Genomic DNA, 22183 nt, shown 5'->3' with positions numbered 1-22183 from the left:
AAGGAGCTCCTGGCCGTGGTTTGCTGTACAAAAGTGGCGGAAAATTGGAAGTAGAAGGATACACCGATGCTGATTGGGCAGGTTCTATGTCGGATAGACGGTCTACCACAGGCTATTGCACCTTTTTGGGGGGTAACCTGGTAACGTGGAAAAGTAAGAAGCAAACAGTTGTGGCAAGAAGCAGTGCAAAAGCAGAATATAGGGCCATGGCACATACTGCTTGTGAATTAGTGTGGCTAAGGAACCTTCTACAGGAGATAGGATATGACATCAGTACTCTAATGAAGCTCTATTGTGACAATCAGGCAGCGGTTCATATCTCTTCCAATCTGGTGTTTCATGAAAGAACCAAGCACATTGAAGTTGACTGTCATTTTGTGAGAGAGAAGGTGCTGAATGGAGTGATAGAGACTGCATATGTTAATACGGGAAACCAGTGGGCAGACTTGTTTACAAATGGTTTGAGTCGGGGGAGAGTGAACTACATATGTAACAAGCTGGGATTATATGATATATACTCACCAGCTTGAGGGGGAGTGTTAGTGAAGGGGTATTTCGGTCTTTGTACCTGTTGAGAATGCTGATGTGTACTATTATGTTTGTTCGTGTGCCTCTTACTTAAATAAGGGCACTTATGTCTTTTCCAATTATATTAATAATATAATAACAGGTCTGGCCGAAACTAGGGTTGACTTTTTCCTAATTCGAACCAGACCTTTTCTCTTCTTCTTCCTCTTTCTTCCTTCTTTCCTCTCTTCCTTCTTGCTGTTTACTTTACTTTTCAGCTAACAAACAAAACAGACTTCTAGGGCAGGCCGAACTTGAACAAAAAGAAAGGAGAGCAATGATCTGGCCGCCCCCTTCACTTATTATTTATATGAAAAATAATAGAGCAGTACAAAGACAACTATGCCCTTATAGGGTGGCAAGACATAAAACAGCATATATAAGATACATAAACATTATAAAATTTGGACTCACATAACTACTGTGGTCCCCACCTCCTATCTAACAACTAACATAAAACATCTACTCATAAAAAACATCATAAAACTGATTAAGCTTCAACAAGTTCCATATCTGACACCTTGTCTAGGCATGTCCTAGTCATATCTAGGTAACATAGTATAAAAGTTGTCAATAAAAGAGTCTTTTAAACATGTGGCAAGGTCTTTTAGCTGGAATTTTTTCTATGAGAAAATGTGGGGAGGGGAACATGGAGATTCCTTTCAAGCTCTGAAATAAGTTGCCACAAGAAGATTCATAGAACATTCAGGAACACTCACTAAAAAATACCATGTACTTCAAGAAAATTTTTCTTGATAGGCGTGAAGAAATAATTCATTAACCACCTTACCTTACATGTTACAGACATGTCAGCATAAACACTCAAAAGGGGACTTCTGCAATAAAAAAAAAGATAATAAATAAATCCAGTATTAGATGAATGGAATTCATTAGGAAAAAGAACCCCAAAAAAACTTGCCTTCAAACTACACAATCAAGCAAAATACTCCCAAGACTCAAAATGGCAAAACTAGAAAAATAGCCAACCCATATTACTACAAGAACAATCCTTAGGCTGACAATTCACACAAACCCTTACAGTAAAGCTCCTAACCTAGAAAACGTCAATAGACCAAAATCAGGCACTAAAAAGATGATGCATAAGCAACATTGATGATTAAAAAACCAAGAAAAAAAAAGAAACATGTGCCTTAAGGTGGGAAAAGGGATGTCCATCTCAACTAATGTCATACAACAAGAACTGTGGGTTGAAACACATCAAACTTTAGTCACGCATGAGAAATCTTCTCAAGCACCTGATTGGTTGATACTACCTACATTTTTCTGCAAATTTGTGATGCATAGATCACATATAATCTCAGTCCATTTTTTTGGACAACCCATTAGTTTATACCAGCAATTTTCTTGAATTATTTTCTGGTCCAAATGTGAATCTAGACAATGTGCAACTTGGTTTGGCTCAGGTATGCAATATCAGAAAGATTTGGTGAAATTAACCTGTAATCTTCCATTTTTCTGGAGGCAATACAAAATATTGCAAGGATATTTTTTTCCTAGTATATCTAACGTATTTCTGATATATTGATGATATTTCAAATTTTATTGATAAACTATGCTTTTAAGATTGAAGGGATTGTGAAAGCAATGTATTCAGGGCCAATTGGTGAAGAAGATTCTATAAGGGCTGAAGTAACTCTACAATTATTCACAACTCAAAAGAAGATGCCTTTATTAAGAGTTCTTAGCTGACCTGCTGAAAAGTAGATGATCATATGTATTCTTCAATTTCCTATCAAACCTGCGTATTCAACCACAAGAAAGCATTCAAATGTCAGTTAAAGGTATCGAAAACAGCAGCATCAAAAATAGTTTGTCAAACATTGAAGAGTTGATATTGGCATACTGATTAGGAAAAGTGGGCCAAACACCAAAAATCACAAAAGAGAACAACACCAAATATCAAGGTTCATGACAAGGCATCTTAGGCCAACAAAAAAGTGGGCTTAACTTGTATTTTTCTGGACAGTGATTTTTGGCCAATTAAACCAAACCGTATGGTGGCCTACTCAGTTCAATCTCCCATTGGATTTTCCACCTAAATAAACACGATTGGCAATCTGCATAATCTTTCTGTAGTGCATGTAGGTTGGGTTTGATGTGTTCAGCCATGCAGTTCACATGGATGATGTCTATGACATCAGATCTATTTTTAAAAAAATCATCATGAAGTTAATGGGCAAACTACAAAGTCTTACTAACAAGTGAAGACATCAGGATGCAATAATGAATTTTCGAATTGTTACTTTAGTTTTAATTTAAACTAGAATTTTAATGTTTTATACATGTAAATGAGATCTATCCTTTCATTCAGTGTTTTAAAAGGCGTGGGAGGCGTGTGCGCTTCCAGGTGTATGCCAGAGGTGCCCCCAAAATGCCCTGAGGCATATGCTAGAGGCGTATGCCTGACATTTTTTTTCATGAGGCATGCTAAAGGCGTACGCCTCATGCACACCTCATGTAAAATGACAGAAAAAAAAGGAAAGGAAGGAAAAGGAAAAGAAAGGGAAGGGGAAGAAAAAGAAAGAAAGAAAAGAAAAGAAAAGGAAAGGGAAGGGAAGGGAAGATAAAGGGAAAGAAAGTGGGCTGGGGGCTTCCTCTTCTTTCAACTAGTGCTATGCATCTTCATTTTTCTTAATATAAAGGATTTTTATTAAAAATAAAGAAAAATGAGATTTTTCTTCCTCTTCTTCCTCCCCATCCCCCCTCCTCTTAAGGAGGTGTACGCTTCCTTGTGTTTGGGAGGCTTATGCCTCTTACGTTTTGAACTATGACTCGTGCCTCTAGGTAGTGGAACACCTCGTGTCATGCCACCGCGTTTTAAAACATTTCTTTCATTTTGTTTTATTGCAACTTTCTCTCCTAGAGACATGTACTCATTTTAGTTCAATTTATTTATTTATTGTATGTTTCAATAGACTGTTATGTCCCAGAAATTTGACACGCAGTTCACAGACTCACAGCAGAACCTAAACCACTAGTACTTCAACAGGGAACTGATATTCATTCAGAAGAAAAGAGGATCACTTACAGTAGGTCGGTTCTTCGAGAGACCGCCGGCTCTCCCAAGCACTCTCAGAATTCTGTACTCAGAAAAAGTCTGTCTTCTCCATCCCCCAAAGCCCCTTCTTATACACATCTTACAGCATAACTGCCTTCCATAATAAATGCCCAGCTGGCCGAAATATAAATGCCACACTCTTCTTATTCCCACTAACAAGCTATAAATGCTAAATGCCCTATACTCTTCCTATTCTCAACTGACAAGCTATAAATGCCACAAAAACTCTCCTTATTCCCTCCAGCCATAAATTCCCCCATGTTCAATTATTTCCCCCCCTTGGCCGCCAGCTGACCTTTCCCCTTCCTGGTGTATGTAAAATTAATTGGGGGCCTATCATTACCCGCCGCCCAAAGTCTAACCTTGTCTTCAAGGTTGAAATGAGGAAATTGGTCGCGAAGTAAGTCAAAAGGCTCCCATGAATCTTCAAAATCAGGCAGGTCCTGCCAATGGATAAGCACTTCCGAACCAGTAACTCCAGGCATAGTGGATGGAGACACCCTCCGAACGGCCGTAGGTTCCACCAGCATTTCCATATCAGCTGACAAAGTGGAAGGAATCACGGGAAAAGAGATATGATTGCCAATTGCCTTCTTGAGTTGCGAGACATGAAAAACAGGGTGAATCCTTGCCTCTAGAGGAAGTTGAAGTTTATAAGCGACCACCAATTCTTTCCACAATAGCAAATGGTCCATAAAATCGAGGGGCAAGCTTTTCATTGGCTCGGCGAGCTAGAGACTGCTGGCGATAAGGTCGCACTCGTACATACACCAAATCCCCAACCTCCAAATTAACATCACGGTGGTTCACATCAGCCGAGTCTTTCATCTTTTGTTGTGCCAGGTGTAGATGAGCACACAACTCCCTGAGTATAGCATCTCGCTAAAGGAGAACGACTTCAACATCAGCATTAGCCGTAGAGCCAAGCTCATAGCGGATTAATGGAGGAGGATCACGCCCATAAACCACCTTGAAAGGTGCCATGCCAGCAGCAGTGTGAAAAGAGGTATTATAGCTGTATTCTGCCCACGATATCCAAGAAGACCAACGGGAAGGGGAATCAGCCGCAAAGCACCTCAAATAAGTCTCCAAACAACGATTAACCACCTCCAACTGTCCATCTGTCTGAGGATGGTAAGCTGAGCTACGACGCAATTCTGAACCCTGCAGGGTAAAAAGCTCGTGCCAGAAGAAGCTCATAAAGACCTTATCACGATCAGATACAATCGAGCGAGGAATGCCATGTAAACGGACTATGTTGTGCAGGAAGGCCTGAGCAACTGTGAGAGTTGAGAAGGGATGACTGAGAGGGATAAAATGGGCATACTTGGAGAGATGATCGACCACCACCATAATTGTATCAAACCCCTTTGATTTAGGAAGAGCCATAATAAAGTCCATAGCAATATCTTCCCAGATCTGTTCAGGTACGGGTAAAGGTTGTAAAAGGCCAGCAGGGGACATGGCTTCATATTTACTGTGTTGACACACATCGCAGGCCTGCACAAACTCCCGGACAGAACGCTTTATCCCCCCGCCAGTAAAATTCAGCTGCTATGCGCCTATATGTCCAGTGGATACCCGTGTGTCCTCCCACAACTCCCGAATGAAACTCCTTAAGTAAGAGGGGGATAAATGGGGAAGAAGCTGGCAGAACCAATTTACCCGAATAGGCGGGATAGGCAGCCGGATCCTGTTGTATGGTATGCTTGATGTTGGCCAGAAAAGGATCATCATCAATTTGCTCCTTAAGGTCATCAAAATCAAGAAAAATAGGTACTGTAAGTGAGTTTAAGTGCATTTTGGCAGGAACTCTGGATAGGGTGTCAGCCACGGTATTATCGACACCCGGTTTATACTGAATCTCGAAGTCATAATTCATAAGCTTAAGAAGCCACTTATGATGCTCACCTTCGACAATCCGCTGCTCCAACAGATACTTGAGACTCCGCTGGTCGGTCTGAACAATAAAGCGTCTTCCAAGAAGATAGGGGTGCCATTTTTTAATAGCAAAGACAATGGTCATGAATTCCCTCTCGTAGACAGATTTTGACTGTGCCGACGGGCTAAGCTTATGGCTATAAAAAGCTATAGGCCGATTATTTTGCATTAATACCGCCCCGAGACCTACCCCGGATGCATCTGTCTCAATCAAGAAGGGCTGGGAAAAATCTGGAAGGGCCAACACTGGTACGGTCGTCACGACCCGTTTCAACTCCTGAAATGCATTCTCAGCCTCCGCATTCCATGAGAAAGCATCCTTTTTAAGCTGCTGTGTCAATGGCCATGCTATTTTACTATAGTTACGCACAAAATGGCGATAATAGCCTGTAAGTTCCAAAAAACCGCGAAGAGCTTTAAGTGAAGGTGGTTGAAGCCAGTCAACCATGGCCTGGATTTTAGAAGGATCGGTAGAAACACCAGCCACGCTAATAATATGACCCAGGTACTCAATTCTAGGCTGAGCAAAGATACATTTCTTTGAGTTGGCAAAGAGATGGTGGGCGCGCAACACAGAGAAGACCTGTTGGAGGTGATCCAAATAGGCAGCTTCGGAAGCATTGTAAACCAAAATATCATAAAAAAATACCAGCACAAAGCGATGAAGGAAATCATGGAATACAGTATTCATTAATGACTGGAAGGTCGAGGGCGCATTGGTGAGACTGGAGGGCAAGGAATTCGTAATGGCCCTCGTGGGTGCGAAATGCAGTCTTGGGAATGTCCTCACTGTGGACCCGAATCTGGTGGTAGCTCGATTTAAGATCAATTTTGCTGAAAATAGAAGCACCATGGAGCTCATCGAGAAGTTCTTCGATGACTGGAATGGGGAACTTATCCGGAACCGTAGCACGGTTAAGGGATCTGTAATCCACACAAAAACGCCAACTTCCGTCTTTCTTTTTGACTAAAAGGACCGGGCTCGAGTAGGGGCTTGTACTTGGCTGAATAATACCCGTAGCCAGCATCTCAGAGACAAGACGTTCAATCTCATCTTTATGGAATTGAGGATATCTATAAGGACGAACAGAGATAGGAGAAGTGGCTTCCTGTAAGACAATAGCATGTCCGTAGCCCGTGCAGGGGGTAAGCCCGTAGGCATGTCAAAAATATCTTTGAACTCATCTAGTAAGGCGGAGATTGACGGGGATGTAGGCAAGACAGAGTTCAACGGAGGATCCACTATCTGCAATTGTTTTAATTCTATCAAAACCCCCTGTCCCTCATGTTGTAAGTTGCGCATCATGACATGCAAAGATACTTGAGAGGAACAGAGAGAAGGGTCGCCTTGCAACTTTACCCGGACACCTCCCAAATTGAGCTTCATAGACATGTTGCCCCAATTCATCACTGAGTCCCCGAGGGATGCTAACCAAGGAAAACCAAGAATGGCATCCGTAGAACCCAACTTTAAGGGAAAGAAATCAGCAATGACATCCAATTCGGGTAAGTTGAGGCAAACCTGACGACAGACTTCGGAAGTTCTCACCTCATCACCATTTCCCATCTGAACTCCAAATTCGTGTGTAGGGGTGCGGGGTAATTTCAATTCTTCCACTAAAGTTGCGGAGATAAAGTTGTGGGATGCACCCGAGTCTACCAGTATGACCACCTCATGTGACAAAATGCGTCCACGCACCTTAAGGGAATTTGCCGCACACAACCCAACAAGAGACGAGACACAAAGTGCGGCTGATTCTGGAGCTGGAGCAATTTCAGTGTCCCCGGAAGTGCAATCCCAATTAGATGCATCAGAATCAAGTTCCTCCACGTCATCTTGAACCCATAAAACCTGAAGTGATTTCTGAGCACAACGATATCCCGGGCTGTATTTCTTGTCGCAACGGAAGCATAGACCCTTTGCTCGTTTTTGCTGCATCTCTTTGTCGGTCATCTTTTTGAAAGCAGGAGGTGGGGCTTTAATAATAGGGGCTGATGCAGGAGGAGGGATTGCGACTCGTGTAGGTCGGGTGACAGCAGAAGTAGTCACTTGTGAAACCCGTGAGTTAAAGTGGGTTCCAGAGAGGGACGTTGCGGGCCCACGAGGATATGAACTGGATTGGTAGGCCCATAAGGCCTGAATCTTTTCCTCAAATTTCTGGGCTGCAACCATTTTTCTAATCAGCCCGACGGGTTCCATCTATCGGAGTTCGGTCTGGATATCTGGGCGCTGTTAGAATGTTAGAGTTATGTTCGGCTGATAAGTGTTCTTATTAGCCCATTCTTATGTTTAACTTATCTTGTAACTGGGCTTGTGTTAATGGGCCTAATCCTGTTTAATGATTTAAGTCATCTGGGTGTCCCATCACTAATCAGGGGCATCCCAGTAATTTCTTGTACCTTGTACTATATTCATCTATAAATAAAGAACTGGTCGACTGGCTAGTACAGTTCGACATTCTATTCTTTTCTGTCATTCTCTTTTCTTTCTTGCTACTTCGAGTATAGCACTTCAGATTACATGGTATCAGAGCATTAGCTCCTTCCTGGTTTCAGCAGGCGCACTCTCTTCTCTTGCTGTCTTTTCATCTTCTCTCTTCCTTTTCTGGGTTGTTGCAGTGAAGACCTAGGAGTGTAAGAGAGTAAAGCAAGTTCGAACCTAGGGTTTCTCTTGGTTGTAGGACTCAAGAGAAGTAAGACCCAGAAGTAGATGTCCTACTAGATTATCTCCAGCAAAGAGTAGCTATTGGGCTACTAAGAGAGGTCTGTATAGGACAGACCTAGTTGAGGACTGATTTCAGCAGTCCTAGCACTAGCCGAAAGAGGGAGAGCTTCCTCTACAGTTGCAGCTTCGTGCTCCAGCAAGACTTGCGCAGAACAAGTGGTAAAGACTTAGCCTTCTCTACAGTTGCAGCTTTGTGCCCCGGCAAGACTTGGGCAGAACTGTGGTAACTTCAGTTACAGATTCTCTTCAGCACTGTGAACTGGTTCAGCTACAGCCCTGTACTTGCTACTTCGGCCAGTCCTAAACAGCACTGTGAACTGGTTCAGTTAGCAGCCCTGTACTTGCTACTTCGGTTATCAGTACTGAACTGGTTCAGTACCCGAACTGTGAACACTTCTACCAGCACGGTGAACACTGTAACCACTTCGGCCAGTCCTAAACAGAATCAACTACAGCACTGTGAACAACTCCTGGACTGAAGTCAAGATGTCCTCACTATCCGGTGAAGTTTCCTCTAGAGATAACAGACCTGTTACAAGGTCCTCAAACCTGGAAAACCCTAATCTGCACAGCTTGCAGATTACAAGTGTGCTGCTAGATGAGTATAACTTCAGAGAGTGGTCTGTCTCAGCAATGCTGTTCATTACCTCTCGTGACCTCACAGGTTATTTGGATGGAGACAAGAAACAACCAGAAATTGGCAGTCCTGAATACACTGTGTGGCGTAAGGAAAATGCCACAGTCATGTCTTGGTTGCTGGCCTCTATGACTCCTAGGGTGGCCAGAACTGTTCATCACTTCCCCACAGCTGCTAAAATTTGGGAGAAAGTATCTAAGACATATGGCCAGAAAAAGAACAATGCTAGAATTTACAGGCTGAACCAAGACATTGCAGCCCTAAGGCAAGGAGACATGTCTGTGGCAACCTACTTTGCAACATTGGAAGGCCTCTGGGAAGAGCTTGACCACCATTTGATTTTGGATTGGGAAAATGCTAATGATAAGGAGAGGCATGATAAGCAGATTGAGGAGGGCAGAGCCTTCAAGTTTCTGGCGGGTCTTGACCCTGTATATGAAGGTATAAGGTCACAGATTCTAGGGAGAGATGAATTACCTGAGCTTCACCATGTCTACTACCTGGTGAGGAATGAAGAAGTAAGGAGAAAGGAGATGCAAGTTGACTCCCAGACACAGTCAACAGAACAACCTGGAGAACATTCAGCCTTAGTCTCCACTAAGGGGAATAGATTTTCAGACAAGAAGTCCCTCAAGTGTACACATTGTGGTGGTGAGAAACACACAAAGGAGAAATGTTGGGTCCTGTACCCTCATCTGAAGCCAGCTGCTCTGAGAAAGGACAAAAGGCAACAGAAGGGCCACACAACAAGTGGGAATCTTGCCACCAACAACAGTAGTGACAACTCACAGAGTATTCAGACAGTGTCATCTTCCACCACAAAGCAGGCTGCCGACTCCTCTGGACCAAGTACTTTGGGCTTCACAGCTAGTGAGGTAGAGGTTCTCAGTCGGGCATTAGCCCGTCTGAAGAACAATTCTTTAGCTTCCACCTCTCTTGCCAAATCAGGTACAGCCTCTGCATTTAGTGCATCTAGTTCCATTAATTCTACCTCTTGGGTGATTGATTCCGGAGCCACTGACCATATGACACATATGTCCTCCTTATTCTCCACATATCATTTGTTGTCTGGCCAGGATAAGATGAGAGTAGCTGATGGGTTCCTCTCCACCATCTCTGGAAAGGGGGTGGTTGACCTAAGCAAGGATCTCTCTCTTAAATCAGTCCTACATGTTCCTAGTCTTACCTCAAATCTGTTGTCTGTTTCAAAGCTTACAAAAAACTTGAACTGCAGTATAACTTTCTTTCCTTCTCATTGTGTCTTCCAGGACAGATTGACGAGGAAAATGATTGGGAGTGGTCATGAGTATGGGGGCCTCTACTACTTTGATGAAGATGTCAGCTCAGCCATGCAAGCTTCTACTACTAGTCCGGAGAGTGTGGAGTCAATAGCTAGACTGCACTTGTGGCATGCTAGGCTAGGTCATTTGTCTTTTTCTTCCTTAGCAATGTTGTTTCCCGAATTATGTAAGGGCATTTCGAGTCAGAGTTTAATTTGTGATGTGTGTCAAATGTCAAAACAATGTAGATCAATGTATCCAATTTCTAGTAATGAAATTCAAGCCCCTTTTGACTTGGTTCATTCTGATGTTTGGGGTCCTTCACCCATTGTTTCCATTGATGGCTTCCGTTACTTCATCAGTTTTATTGACCATTATTCTCGGTGCACTTGGATTTATCTGTTGAAAGGACGTGAAGAAGTTCCCCGGATAACTATGATGTTTTGCAAGATGGTTGAAACACAATTTGATAAAAAGATCAACCAATTCCGTTCAGACAATGCAGCTGAATACTTTGAAAGATCCCTGAACTCATTCATGGAAGATGCAGGCATGTTACATCAATCATCGTGTGCTTACACCCCTCAGCAAAATGGGGTCGCTAAGCACAAGAACAGACATCTATTGGAGACAGCTCGAGCCCTTCTTTTCCAGCACAATGTGCCCAAGCAATATTGGTCTCAAGCTGTTCTCACTGCATCATACCTGATAAATCGGATGCCATCTAAGGTACTGGGTATGAAGACCCCTTTCTCTGTTTTGTGTCCCACTCTTCCAGAATTTCCTCTTCCCCCGCGGGTTTTTGGTTGTACATGCTTCATACATGTGAAAGATCCAAAGAAGACCAAGCTGGATCCTAAGGCTACAAAGGGAATATTTTTGGGGTACTCTCCTACGCAGAAGGGGTATAAGTGTTATGATCCTGTCTCCAAGAAAAAATATGTCACCAGGGATGTAGCCTTTTTTGAGTCTCAATCCTATTTCGGGTCTTCTCAGAATCCTCTTCAGGGGGAGAGTAGTGGGTTGGAAGAGGATTCTCATTCTCCCTTCTTTTTTGTTCCCATTTCAGCACCTTCCACTACTACTAGCTATAACATTCCGGGTCAACCTAGTGAGACTTCCACTGTGCTAGTTGCTTCTCCAGATTCGGCTGATACTTCTGAAGGTTCTAGTAAACAAGAGAAAGAGATACTTACATACAGTAGAAGGAAGAAGGCCCCTCAACCTCATGATTGCAACCAGTTGAACTCAGATCAATCTGTCTCTGCAATCCAAGGTAATTCTGATTCACTCAATTCAGATTTGGATCTTCCTATTGCTCTCCGTAAGCCTGTTCGTTCTTGTACCACTCGGCATCCCATAGCCGATTATGTTTTTTACTCACACTTATCCCCTGCCTATCATTCCTTTGTGTCTGCTCTTTCCTCTGTATGTGTCCCTTCCAGGTATTCAGAGGCGGCATCTGATCCAAGGTGGAAAGAAGCCATGAATGAGGAGATGAAAGCCCTAATGAAAGCAAGGACATGGGAATTGGTAGACCTGCCAGAAGGGAAAGGCACTGTTGGGTGCAAGTGGGTATTCACAGTAAAGCACAGGGAAGATGGGTCAGTTGAGAGGTACAAGGCCAGACTCGTGGCAAAGGGGTTTACACAAAAGGAAGGAATTGACTACAAGGAAACCTTTGCCCCAGTAGCAAAGCTCAACACAATCAGGGTTCTACTGTCACTAGCAGCAAAATTCTCTTGGGAACTTCATCAGCTGGATGTGAAGAATGCCTTCCTAAATGGTGATCTTCATGAAGAGGTGTTCATGGAACCCCCACCTGGATATGATGTTGGAAAGAAGGTATGTAAACTAAGGAAAGCATTATATGGTTTGAAGCAATCTCCCCGGGCATGGTTTGAGAGACTTTGTTTGGCCATGAAGAAAGTAGGGTACACTCAGAGCAGTGCAGAGCATACATTGTTTACAAGGAGACAGGATGACAAACTTACAGCACTCATTGTGTATGTGGATGATATGGTGATTACTGGAAATGATGTGAGAGAGATGAAGAGGCTGAAGGAGTTCTTAGCTTCAGAATTTGAGATCAAAGACCTGGGAAATCTGAGATACTTTCTTGGAATTGAAGTTGCTAGATCAAGAGAAGGAATCTACATATGTCAAAGAAAGTATGTGCTAGATCTCCTAGAGGAAACAGGCATGATGGGGTGCAGGCCAGCAGACACTCCAATAGAACCAAGCCATGGATTACAAGAATCAATGGGTGAGGAATACTGTGATAAGAAAAGGTACCAAAAATTGGTAGGAAAACTGATATACTTATCCCTTACTCGGCCAGACATTGCCTATGCAGTACATGTTGTCAGTCAATTCATGCACTCACCAAAGACCCCTCATATGAGAGCAGTGGAAAGAATCCTCAGATACTTGAAGACTTGTCCAGGGAAAGGAATTTTATTCAGAAAAAACAGCAGACTTGAAATTGAAGCCTACACTGATGCTGATTGGGCTGGGTCTGTTGGAGACAGAAAATCAACCTCAGGTTACTGTACATTCTTGGGAGGAAACCTAGTCACATGGCGCAGTAAGAAGCAGAATGTTGTGGCTAGATCAAGTGCAGAAGCAGAATACCGAGCTATGGCACACGGGGTTGCTGAACTCTTATGGCTCAGGACTCTCCTTAATGAGCTTGGTATCAAGACAGATAGTCCTCTCAAGCTGTACTGTGATAATAAAGCTGCTATCAACATTGCCAACAATCCTGTGCAGCATGACAGGACAAAACATATTGAAATTGATCGACACTTTGTCAGAGAGAGAATTATTTCAGGAGAACTCTGTGTGCCTTATACTCCATCAGAGATGCAGATTGCAGATGTATTAACTAAAGGGCTGGCATCAACGAAGTTCAGGGACATACTTGGCAAGCTAAACATGATTGATATCTATGCTTAGCTTGAGGGGGAGTGTTAGAATGTTAGAGTTATGTTCGGCTGATAAGTGTTCTTATTAGCCCATTCTTATGTTTAACTTATCTTGTAACTGGGCTTGTGTTAATGGGCCTAATCCTGTTTAATGATTTAAGTCATCTGGGTGTCCCATCACTAATCAGGGGCATCCCAGTAATTTCTTGTACCTTGTACTATATTCATCTATAAATAAAGAACTGGTCGACTGGCTAGTACAGTTCGACATTCTATTCTTTTTTGTCATTCTCTTTTCTTTCTTGCTACTTCGAGTATAGCACTTCAGATTACAGGCGCAACCCATTCACAAAGGCTGCTTCAAGGACTGATTCTGGTAGGTCACGTAAGGGGGCAGAAAACACCTCGAAATGGCGACGATATTCCTTGACAGTAGTGGATTGACGTAATGATAGAAGCTGCTCCTGCAAGTTTCCCTCCTGAGTTGATCGGAAACGTTCAAGGAGGAGTTCCTTGAATTTTGCCCAGCTACGAAAGGGTCGCCGACCATCCTCCCAATAATACCACGCTAGTGCATCACCCTCTAAATAGACCACTGCCACCCGTAGACGTTCCGCCGGAAGCAAGCCATTAATCTCAAAATAGCGCTCCGCGCGAAAAAGCCCGCCGTCTGGATTTTCCCCATCAAAAATAGGCAGCTCCAACTTCCGAGGAAGTGAATCAGAAGTATGTTCCGGGACTGTCATTGAAGGGGACGTCGGGAAAGCTGCACCCTTCCCTTTGTCAGCTGCACGACTTGATGCGGATACAGGAGGAACATTGTCAGTTGTAGACAAAGGAGCTGACAAGGACTGTTGCTGCAGCAACTGATCAAAACGCCTTACCAAGTCTTGAACGCCTCCTTCCAGGGATGTGATCTTCGACAGTCCAGTTGTTATCTCATCATGCAAGCCATCCACTTCAGAATGTAGAGAAGTCAAGCGTTATTCGAAACCCTCCACCTGCGATGCCACTTCCTTAGCTGCCACCATGGCCGAGGAAAAACGTGCTCTGATACCACTGTTATGTCCCAGAAATTTGACACGCAGTTCACAGACTCACAGCAGAACCCAAACCACTAGTACTTCAACAGGGAACTGATATTCATTCAGAAGAAAAGAGGATCACTTACAGTAGGTCGGTTCTTCGAGAGACCGCCGACTCTCCCAAGCACTCTCAGAATTCTATACTCAGCAAAAGTCTGTCTTCTCCATCCCCCAAAGCCCCTTCTTATACACATCTTACAGCATAACTGCCTTCCATAATAAATGCCCAACTGGCTGAAAAATAAATGCCCCACTCTTCTTATTCCCACTAACAAGCTATAAATGCTAAATGCCCTATACTCTTCCTATTTTCAACTGACAAGTTATAAATGCCACAAAAACTCTCCTTATTCCCTCCAGCCATAAATTCCCCCATGTTCAATTATTTCCCCCCCTTGGCCGCCAGTTGACCTTTCCCCTTCCTGGTGTATGTAAAATTAATTGGGGGCCTATCATAGTCATTATTTTAATGTTTTCACTTAGTTCACTTTTTCCTCTTCGGTTTTATTTAGGTTGATTTTCTGTCAGCCTATGTTCAAGGGTTTGGTTTGGATTTTTTAATCTATGTATTCAGCTCTTTATTCTCTTGATGTCCCAGATTTTTATATAAGTTAAGTTCAGCTAGAGGACCTGCTTTGCATTTAATTTTAGCTAACTTGGATAAAAGAAACCAAAAACTATTTGTTTTTTTGATATAAGTTCAGTAGAAAAAGAAGAGAAAAGAAGGTCACGAACAGAAGAGAAAAAGAGAGAAGAAGAAGAAGAGAAAAGGGTGCGGTTAGATGATCTTGCCGCCCCATCTGATTAGTATTTATATGTTTGTAACTCAACATTAGTGGAGTTACACTAATACCCCTGCTGAAACAGAAATAAACATAAAACAAATATATCTGGGCTAACTATCTCTACACTCCCCCCTCAAGTTGGGAGTAGATATTAGTCAGTCCCAACTTGTGTAAATCTGTCTCCAACTTGGTCTTTGTAACCGCCTTAGTGAAGAGATCGGTTAGTTGCATATCTGAGGCAATATAGGGAAGAAACACTTCTTTATGCAACTCTCTCAGATAAAGTGTCGGTCCACTTCAATACGTTTAGTTCTGTCATGCTGTATCGGATTGTGAGAAATTTTCATTGCAGCTTGATTATTGCAATACAACATCAGAGGCTTCTCATATTCAACACCTAGTTCATCAAGTAAAGATCACAACCATAACACTTCTGCCACTCCATTAGCAATAGATCTGTATTCAGCTTCAGCACTGGAACGAGCAACAACATTTTGTTTCTTACTCCTCTAGGAAACAAGATTTCCCCCTACAAAAGCACAATACCCAGAGGTATATCTCCTATCATCAACACAACCAGTCCAATCAGCATCTATGTATATAATGTATGCTCCTATTTTCATGTGACCATTATTCTTGAAGAGTATACCTCTCCCTGGGCATCTCTTCAGATAGGCAAGTAGCCTTTCCACTGCAAGAAGGTGGGTGGTTTTGGGAGAACGCATGTACTGGCTAACAACACTGGTAGCATAAGAAATTTTTGGTCGTGTTAGGCAAAGATAAAGAATTTTCCCAACCAACCATTGATACATCTCTTGGTGAAGAAGTTGCTTAAGGGAGTCAATCACACCAATGTCACTTCCCGTCACTACAATATCATCAACATAGACAGCAAGCAATGTTAAAGAGGAGTCTATTTTCTTAAAGAAGAGTGTAATCTGATTGAGCTTGAACATAGCCAAATTTCTCCAAAGGCAGTATAAGTCTATCAAACCAGGCTCTTGGAGACTGCTTCAGCCCATATAAAGTCTTCTTTAGTCGGCAAACCTTCTTTCTTGCCTCTGCACTATAAAAGCTAGGGGGCAACTCCATGTACACCTCTTCTTGTAGATCTCCATTGAAGAATGCATTCCTAACATCCATCTGAACCAATGGCCATGAGAAATTTGCAGCAATGAATAATAAGACTGATAGTATTCATCTTGGCTACTGGTGCAAACGTCTTCAAATAATCTATGCCATAAGTTTGTGTGAACCCCTTTGCAATCAATCTGGCCTTATATCTCTCTACGGAGCCATCAACATTATATTTTACTGTAAACACCCATCTACACCGAATAGGTTTCTTCCCCTTAGGTTGGTCAACCAACTCCCATGTATTGTTTTTAACAAGAGCATCCACTTCTACTTTCATTGCATCTTTCCACTCAGGTATCAATAAAGCTTTCTGCACTATTCTGGGAATAGAAATAGCAGCAATAGAGGCCATGAAAGATCTATAGGATTGTGAAAGACAATCATAAGAGAGAAATTGGGAGATACAATGAGTAGTGGATGAAGTACAATGACGCTTCCCTTTACGAACTGCAATTGGGAGATCAAGGTCATCTGAAGGTAGGGGCCGAGGCTCAACATTGTTAGGTATATCATCTGTAACAATGAGCTCAGTGGACTTAGCAGTGAAGGTAGTACTTGGATCTGGAGCTGTAGAAGGAACTAGGATCAGCCTGGATTGCTGAGGACCAAATCAACCTGCCTCCACCATCTGTGAAACACCTTCAATTCCCTACACTTTTGACAACCCTCTTCTCCACTCTCCCCTTTAGTGATTGGAATAGGTAACGAAACTTCTGGGGCTGAATTACCCCCCTCACTACTCTCCCCCTGAGAAGAGACCCTATGATAGTAGGGCACATCCTCAAAGAATGTCACATCCATGGATACAAACCATCTACCAGAAATAGGCTCATAACAACAATACCCCTTTTTGATTTTGTGTATACCCAAGGAAGATACATTTGGTAGATTTGGGATCAAATTTGGAGCGATGAGGTCCAAAAATTTGAACAAAACAAATACACCCAATGATCACAAAATATCTCCATTTTATCTTCTTCACTTTCCTTTCCTTATCTCCCCCAAATTTTGGTTTTTTTGCTGCTAAGGCTGATTCCATAGGCTGAAACTATAACATCACCTTTCTCCTACTCTCTTCACTGTACACTAGTGAATAGGCCTGAGACAATGTCAGACTCTCCCTGGTAAGTAGTTGTTGTCTTACAATGTCAAATTCTGAATTCAGACCGGCTAGGAACTCAAACACTTAGTTTGTTTCAATCATCTTGCTATAAGTTGTTGCATCTCTCTGACTTTCCCACTCAATTGTCTCCAAGTGGTCAATTTCATGCCAAAGAGACTTCAACGTAGCAAGTAAATAGAGACTAGCTTCTCCCCCTGCTTGAGATTATTCACTTCACACTTCAGTTCATAAGCCCTAGCAACATTAAGGGGTTGGGGGTATTCTCTTTCATATTGTCCCAAATCTCCTTGGCTGTTTTTGCCCATAAATAATTTCAGCTAATGTGAGGCTGCATTGAATTGCACAGCCAAGTCATCACCAAATAGTTCTCTTGAACCCATTTGGCATGTGATGTGTCTTCCTTGGCTGGCTTCTTTATATCCCCAGTCACATAGCCTAATTTGCCTCTACCTCCAATGGCCATCATAGTTGATTGGGCCCATTCCAAGTAATTGGTTCCATCAAACCTAACAGTAGTAATTTGAAAAGAACTCTTAGTCATGCTTCCACCCCTACAAAACCTTCCCCTTGAGTCTTTGACTCACTTCCAGCCTTCTCCATTTTATATAAGACATTAACAGGTCACTATTTCAAGAAGGAAACCCCTGAACTGCCTTTTTTTTATGCAGAAAACCTTAGATGATTGAAATCAACCACCCAAAAATCACTTACAGTAAAGAATTATCATCTAGGAATCATTCACAGTTGAGAATCACCACCAAGAAATCAGTCATAGCCAAGAATCACCACCCAGAAACCATTCACAATTAACTATAATCACCCAGAAATCTTCCACAATCAAAATAACGTCTGGGAGTGTTAGAATCAACAGTACAAGGGTAGTTAAGTCTTTTGTCTATCTATTAAATTGTCTATTTTGTTTGGGTTTAAGTTGTCCCATACTTAATAAGGGACAAATCTGTTTTTTGTAATCTAATACAAAGAGTATAAATATAAAGTGGGTCGGCTGAGGGAGAGTGACTTTTCTTCTTCTCAGACCGAACCCTTTCTCCTTCTATTCTCTTCTCTCTTCTCTCTTCTTCTCTTCTTACTTACTTCAGACCTAGAACTGAACTAGGGTTAATCGAATCATTCACATGGTATCAGAGCCCTAGAAAACCACTTTGGGACTCAGTTTTTTTTCTCTCCCTTCATCCTCCTGAGATCGCCATACTAGAACTTCTCTTTGAAGTAACTCCTAAACAAAATGGAAGATCAATAAGGGACCAAAAAAGAGTGGTCGTTTTTCCTTCTTGGAGGTAAATATGCCTCGAGTTGCTGTGGTGGTGGTCGTTGCGGTGATTTGCTAGAAACCCTCTAATCGATGACACGAAGGGGGCTAGTTGTGGACAGGTGTGAACAAAAATCTCTAATCGATTGATAGTGGAGTGTGTTCTCTCTCTTTTGGGCTGGATTTCATCCATGTGGCAGTGTTGATTGGTAGGTATGCATATGAACTTTTTTTTTTCTGTTTATTCCTGGATATGCATGGTGATAGTAGCGCTTTTGGGTGCTGATCCCATGACAGCAGCAGTGTCATCATAACAGTACTTTATTGTGTGGTGTGTGGTGTAGTGCTAAAAAGTAAAGGGTGTTTTTTGCTTATCGTAGTTGAATCTTTTTTTTTTGTGGTGTGAGGTGATTTTGTTTTAATGGCAACAACTAGAGAGAGTAGTGATAATAAGATAGGTGTTATGATTTCTCCCGATTACCTGAATGTTCAAATGACCTCTATCAAATTAAATGGTGAGAACTATGTGCCATGGGCTAAATCAGAGGAAGTGTTCTTGAGAGCCAAGAAAAAGGTGAAACATGTGAGAGAGGAGAAACCCTCTTCTAACTCTCTAGGGTTTAGTGAGTGGGAATAGGAGGATGCATAGATTATGACCAGGTTGTGGAATAGCATGGAACCTAAAATTAATGTGAATTTTATGTTCCTGGATACAACTAAGGAAATCTGGGACCACGCTAAGAAACTTTATTCTGGCCAAGATAATACCACTAGAATGTACCAACTTTACCAGGAGTACTTTAACCTGAAGCAGGGTAATCAAAGCTTAGAAGAATACTATGCAAGCATGAGAAACCTTCGTAATGAGCTTAATGTGTATCACCCTCTAACTTCAGATGTTAAAATTCAGCAGCAACAATGAGAGCAACTTGATGTGACTGTAGAGGCAGTGAAATCTAGCCGTAGAAACAACATGTGTCGATTGACACCCTAAAAGAAATATTTATATTAAGTTGTAAAAGGACAGATCTGCCCTTAATATACATGAGAGATATAATACAAAGAGAGATATACATAAATGAAAAGTAAAAGTACAAAAATAGCCCTATGGCTAGATTTACTGTCTCTACACTCCCCCTCAAATTGATGCCTAGGAATAAGCATCAGTTTGTCCATGAGAAATAGATGCCGAGCCCGTGTCATTGCTTTAGTTAACAAGTTTGCCAGTTGGAGCCCGGAGGAGACATGAGGAAGAGATTTGGTACCCTCAAGAAGGAGATTGCGAATGAAGTGGCAATCAACTTCTGTGTTTGGTGCGTTCATGGAAGACGGGGTTGGATGCAATTTTGATTGCACTGATGTTGTCTGCATAAAGAGGAACAGACAATGGTGGCTCACTTAGTATTTCAAATAGAAGAGACCGAAGCCATATGATCTCACTACACACGGAAGACATAGCCTTGTATTCAACTTCAGTGGAAGATTTGGACACAGTAGCTTGTTTCTTGCACTTCCATGAGATAAAGGAGTTGCCTAGGAAGACACACCAACCAGTTGTGGACTGTCGGGTGTCAGGGCATCCAGCTCAATCAGCATCTGCGTAGGCCATAAGATGAATGGGAGATGAGGAGAAGAATATCCCATGTGACAATGTGCCCCGTACATATCTTATAATCCGATGAACTGCAGATAAATGTGGTTGTCTCGGAGAAGACACAAGCTGACTTACTATATGAACTGCATAAGATATGTTCGGCTGAGTCAGGGTGAGATAGATTAAACTGCCCACTAGCTGACGATAAAGGGTAGGATCTTCAAGAGGAGATCCATCATCTTTGCCGAGTTTCAAATTCAGTTCTAGTGGAGTCTCCACAATTTTAGAATCCCTAAGATTTGCCAGTTTAACCAAATCAGCCGCATACTTCTGTTGATTAACAAAGTAGCCTCGAGAATTTCTACTCACCTCAAGGCCCAACAAATATGTCAACGGTCCCAAGTCCTTCATCTTGAAGGATTCACTGAGTAACTGTTGTAGCCTAGAAGTTCCTTCTATGTCATCCCCTGTAATAAGTATATCATCAACATAAAGGAGTAATATCGTTACTCCTTGCGTCCGCCTTAGGGTGAACAAGGAGTAATCAGAAGGACTCTGAATAAAGCCAGCATCAGTGATGATAGATCTGAGCTTCTCAAACTAGGCCCTAGGAGCTTGCTTCAGGCCATAAAGTGACTTCTTCAGACGACAAACAAGCTGTGGATTTGAACAATATCCTGGAGGAAGCTTCATGTAAACTGTCTCTTTCAATTCCCCATGGAGAAAAGCATTCTTGACATTTATCTGGTGAATTGTCCACTGTTTGACTACAAACATAGCCATCAAAAGTCGTACGGTAGTCATCTTAGCTATAGGAGCAAAAGTCTCCTCATAGTCTATCCCATATTCCTGTTTGTAACCCAGTGCAACAAGCCTAGCTTTGTATATGTCTAGGCTTCCATCAGATTTTAGTTTCATAGAATAGACCCATCGGCTTCCTATGAGAGAGATCTCAGGTGGAGCTTTGACTAGGTCCCAGGTGTCATTCTCTAGAAGAGCTCGAATCTCAGAATCCGTTGCATCTTTCCAGTGTGGTTCTGCTACAGCCTGCTGATAAGATCTAGGAATGTCTGTGGTAAATAAAATGGTAGAGAATGAGCTATGGTCTGGTGAATAACTATAACGGTTAGGTGGACGAGAAATTCTAGAGGAATGGCATAAAGTAGGAGCAATAGGTTCAGAGGGAAGGTCTTGAACACTTACTGAGGCAGCTGGAGTGACCGGACCAGCAACTAGAGGCAAAGTAGAGGGGGGATGGAGACCGAAGAAGGTCGTTGCTTCCTAAAGTAGGTCTGAAGTTGTTGTGGAGGTGACAATGGAGTATCCGATGTACCTGTAGAATCAAAACTATGCAGCAAGGAAACAGAAGGAGCTGGGAACTTCACAATATGTTCAAAAAATGACACACTTTCAAGAAAAACTACATTACGAGAAATTTGAAGACGACGAACCAAAAGGTCATAACAAAGATACCTTTTATGTTTAGAGCTATACCCCATAAAGGCGCACAAAGCTGCTTGTGTAGTTAACTTTGTGCGTTCATGGGGTGGAAGGTGGATAAAACAAGCACATCTGAATACTTTGAGCATGGATAAGTCTGGGGATTTGTGGAAGAGGGATTGAAAAGGAGAGGAGTTGTTCAAAATTGATGACAGTAGACGATTTATGAGATACACAGAAGTGCTGGCCGCCTCCACCCCAAACCAAGAGGGTACGTGGGAATCCTATAAAAGGGTTCTGACTACACTCAAGATATGCCCATTTTTCCTTTCTGCAGCCCCATTTTGTTGTGGGGTGCCTGGACAAGACTTTTGGGTTTGAATTCCATGTTGTTTTAAGTAGTTTTGGAAATCTCCATCAATATACTCTCCCCCTGAATCCGATCATAGCACACAAATTCGGGCATCAAACTGAGTAGCAACATAGGTGTGAAAGTGCTGAAATACGGAGTACACTTCAGATTTCTTTCGAAGAAAATAGGCCCAAGTGAAACGAGTGCAGTCATCAATAAAGGTTACAAAATATTTAAAACC

At 42.3% G+C, this 22183-nt stretch overlaps 1 protein-coding gene across 14 annotated transcripts in view; it reads right to left on the bottom strand.

Annotated features, from left to right (window-relative positions):
* PDS3 (phytoene desaturase 3) overlaps window positions 1-22183 on the bottom strand; it is a 163389-nt gene that overhangs the window by 36611 nt on the left and 104595 nt on the right. For all 14 annotated transcript variants that reach the window (XM_088889554.1, XM_088889561.1, XM_088889553.1 and 11 more), the window contains 2 exons: window positions 2279-2326; window positions 1358-1403 (listed from right to left, as the gene is read on the bottom strand). In XM_088889554.1, coding sequence (XP_088745680.1) covers window positions 1358-1403; window positions 2279-2326 — 94 coding nt within the window. The remainder of the gene's footprint in view (window positions 1-1357; window positions 1404-2278; window positions 2327-22183) is intronic.

Source organism: Nelumbo nucifera, chromosome 6 (genome assembly GCF_055504915.1).
Source record: "Nelumbo nucifera cultivar China Antique chromosome 6, China Antique-T2T, whole genome shotgun sequence".
Taxonomy (NCBI): Eukaryota; Viridiplantae; Streptophyta; class Magnoliopsida; order Proteales; family Nelumbonaceae; genus Nelumbo; species Nelumbo nucifera.
Note: the sequence above shows the minus strand (reverse complement) of the source record. Positions and strands in the feature narration are given on the sequence as shown.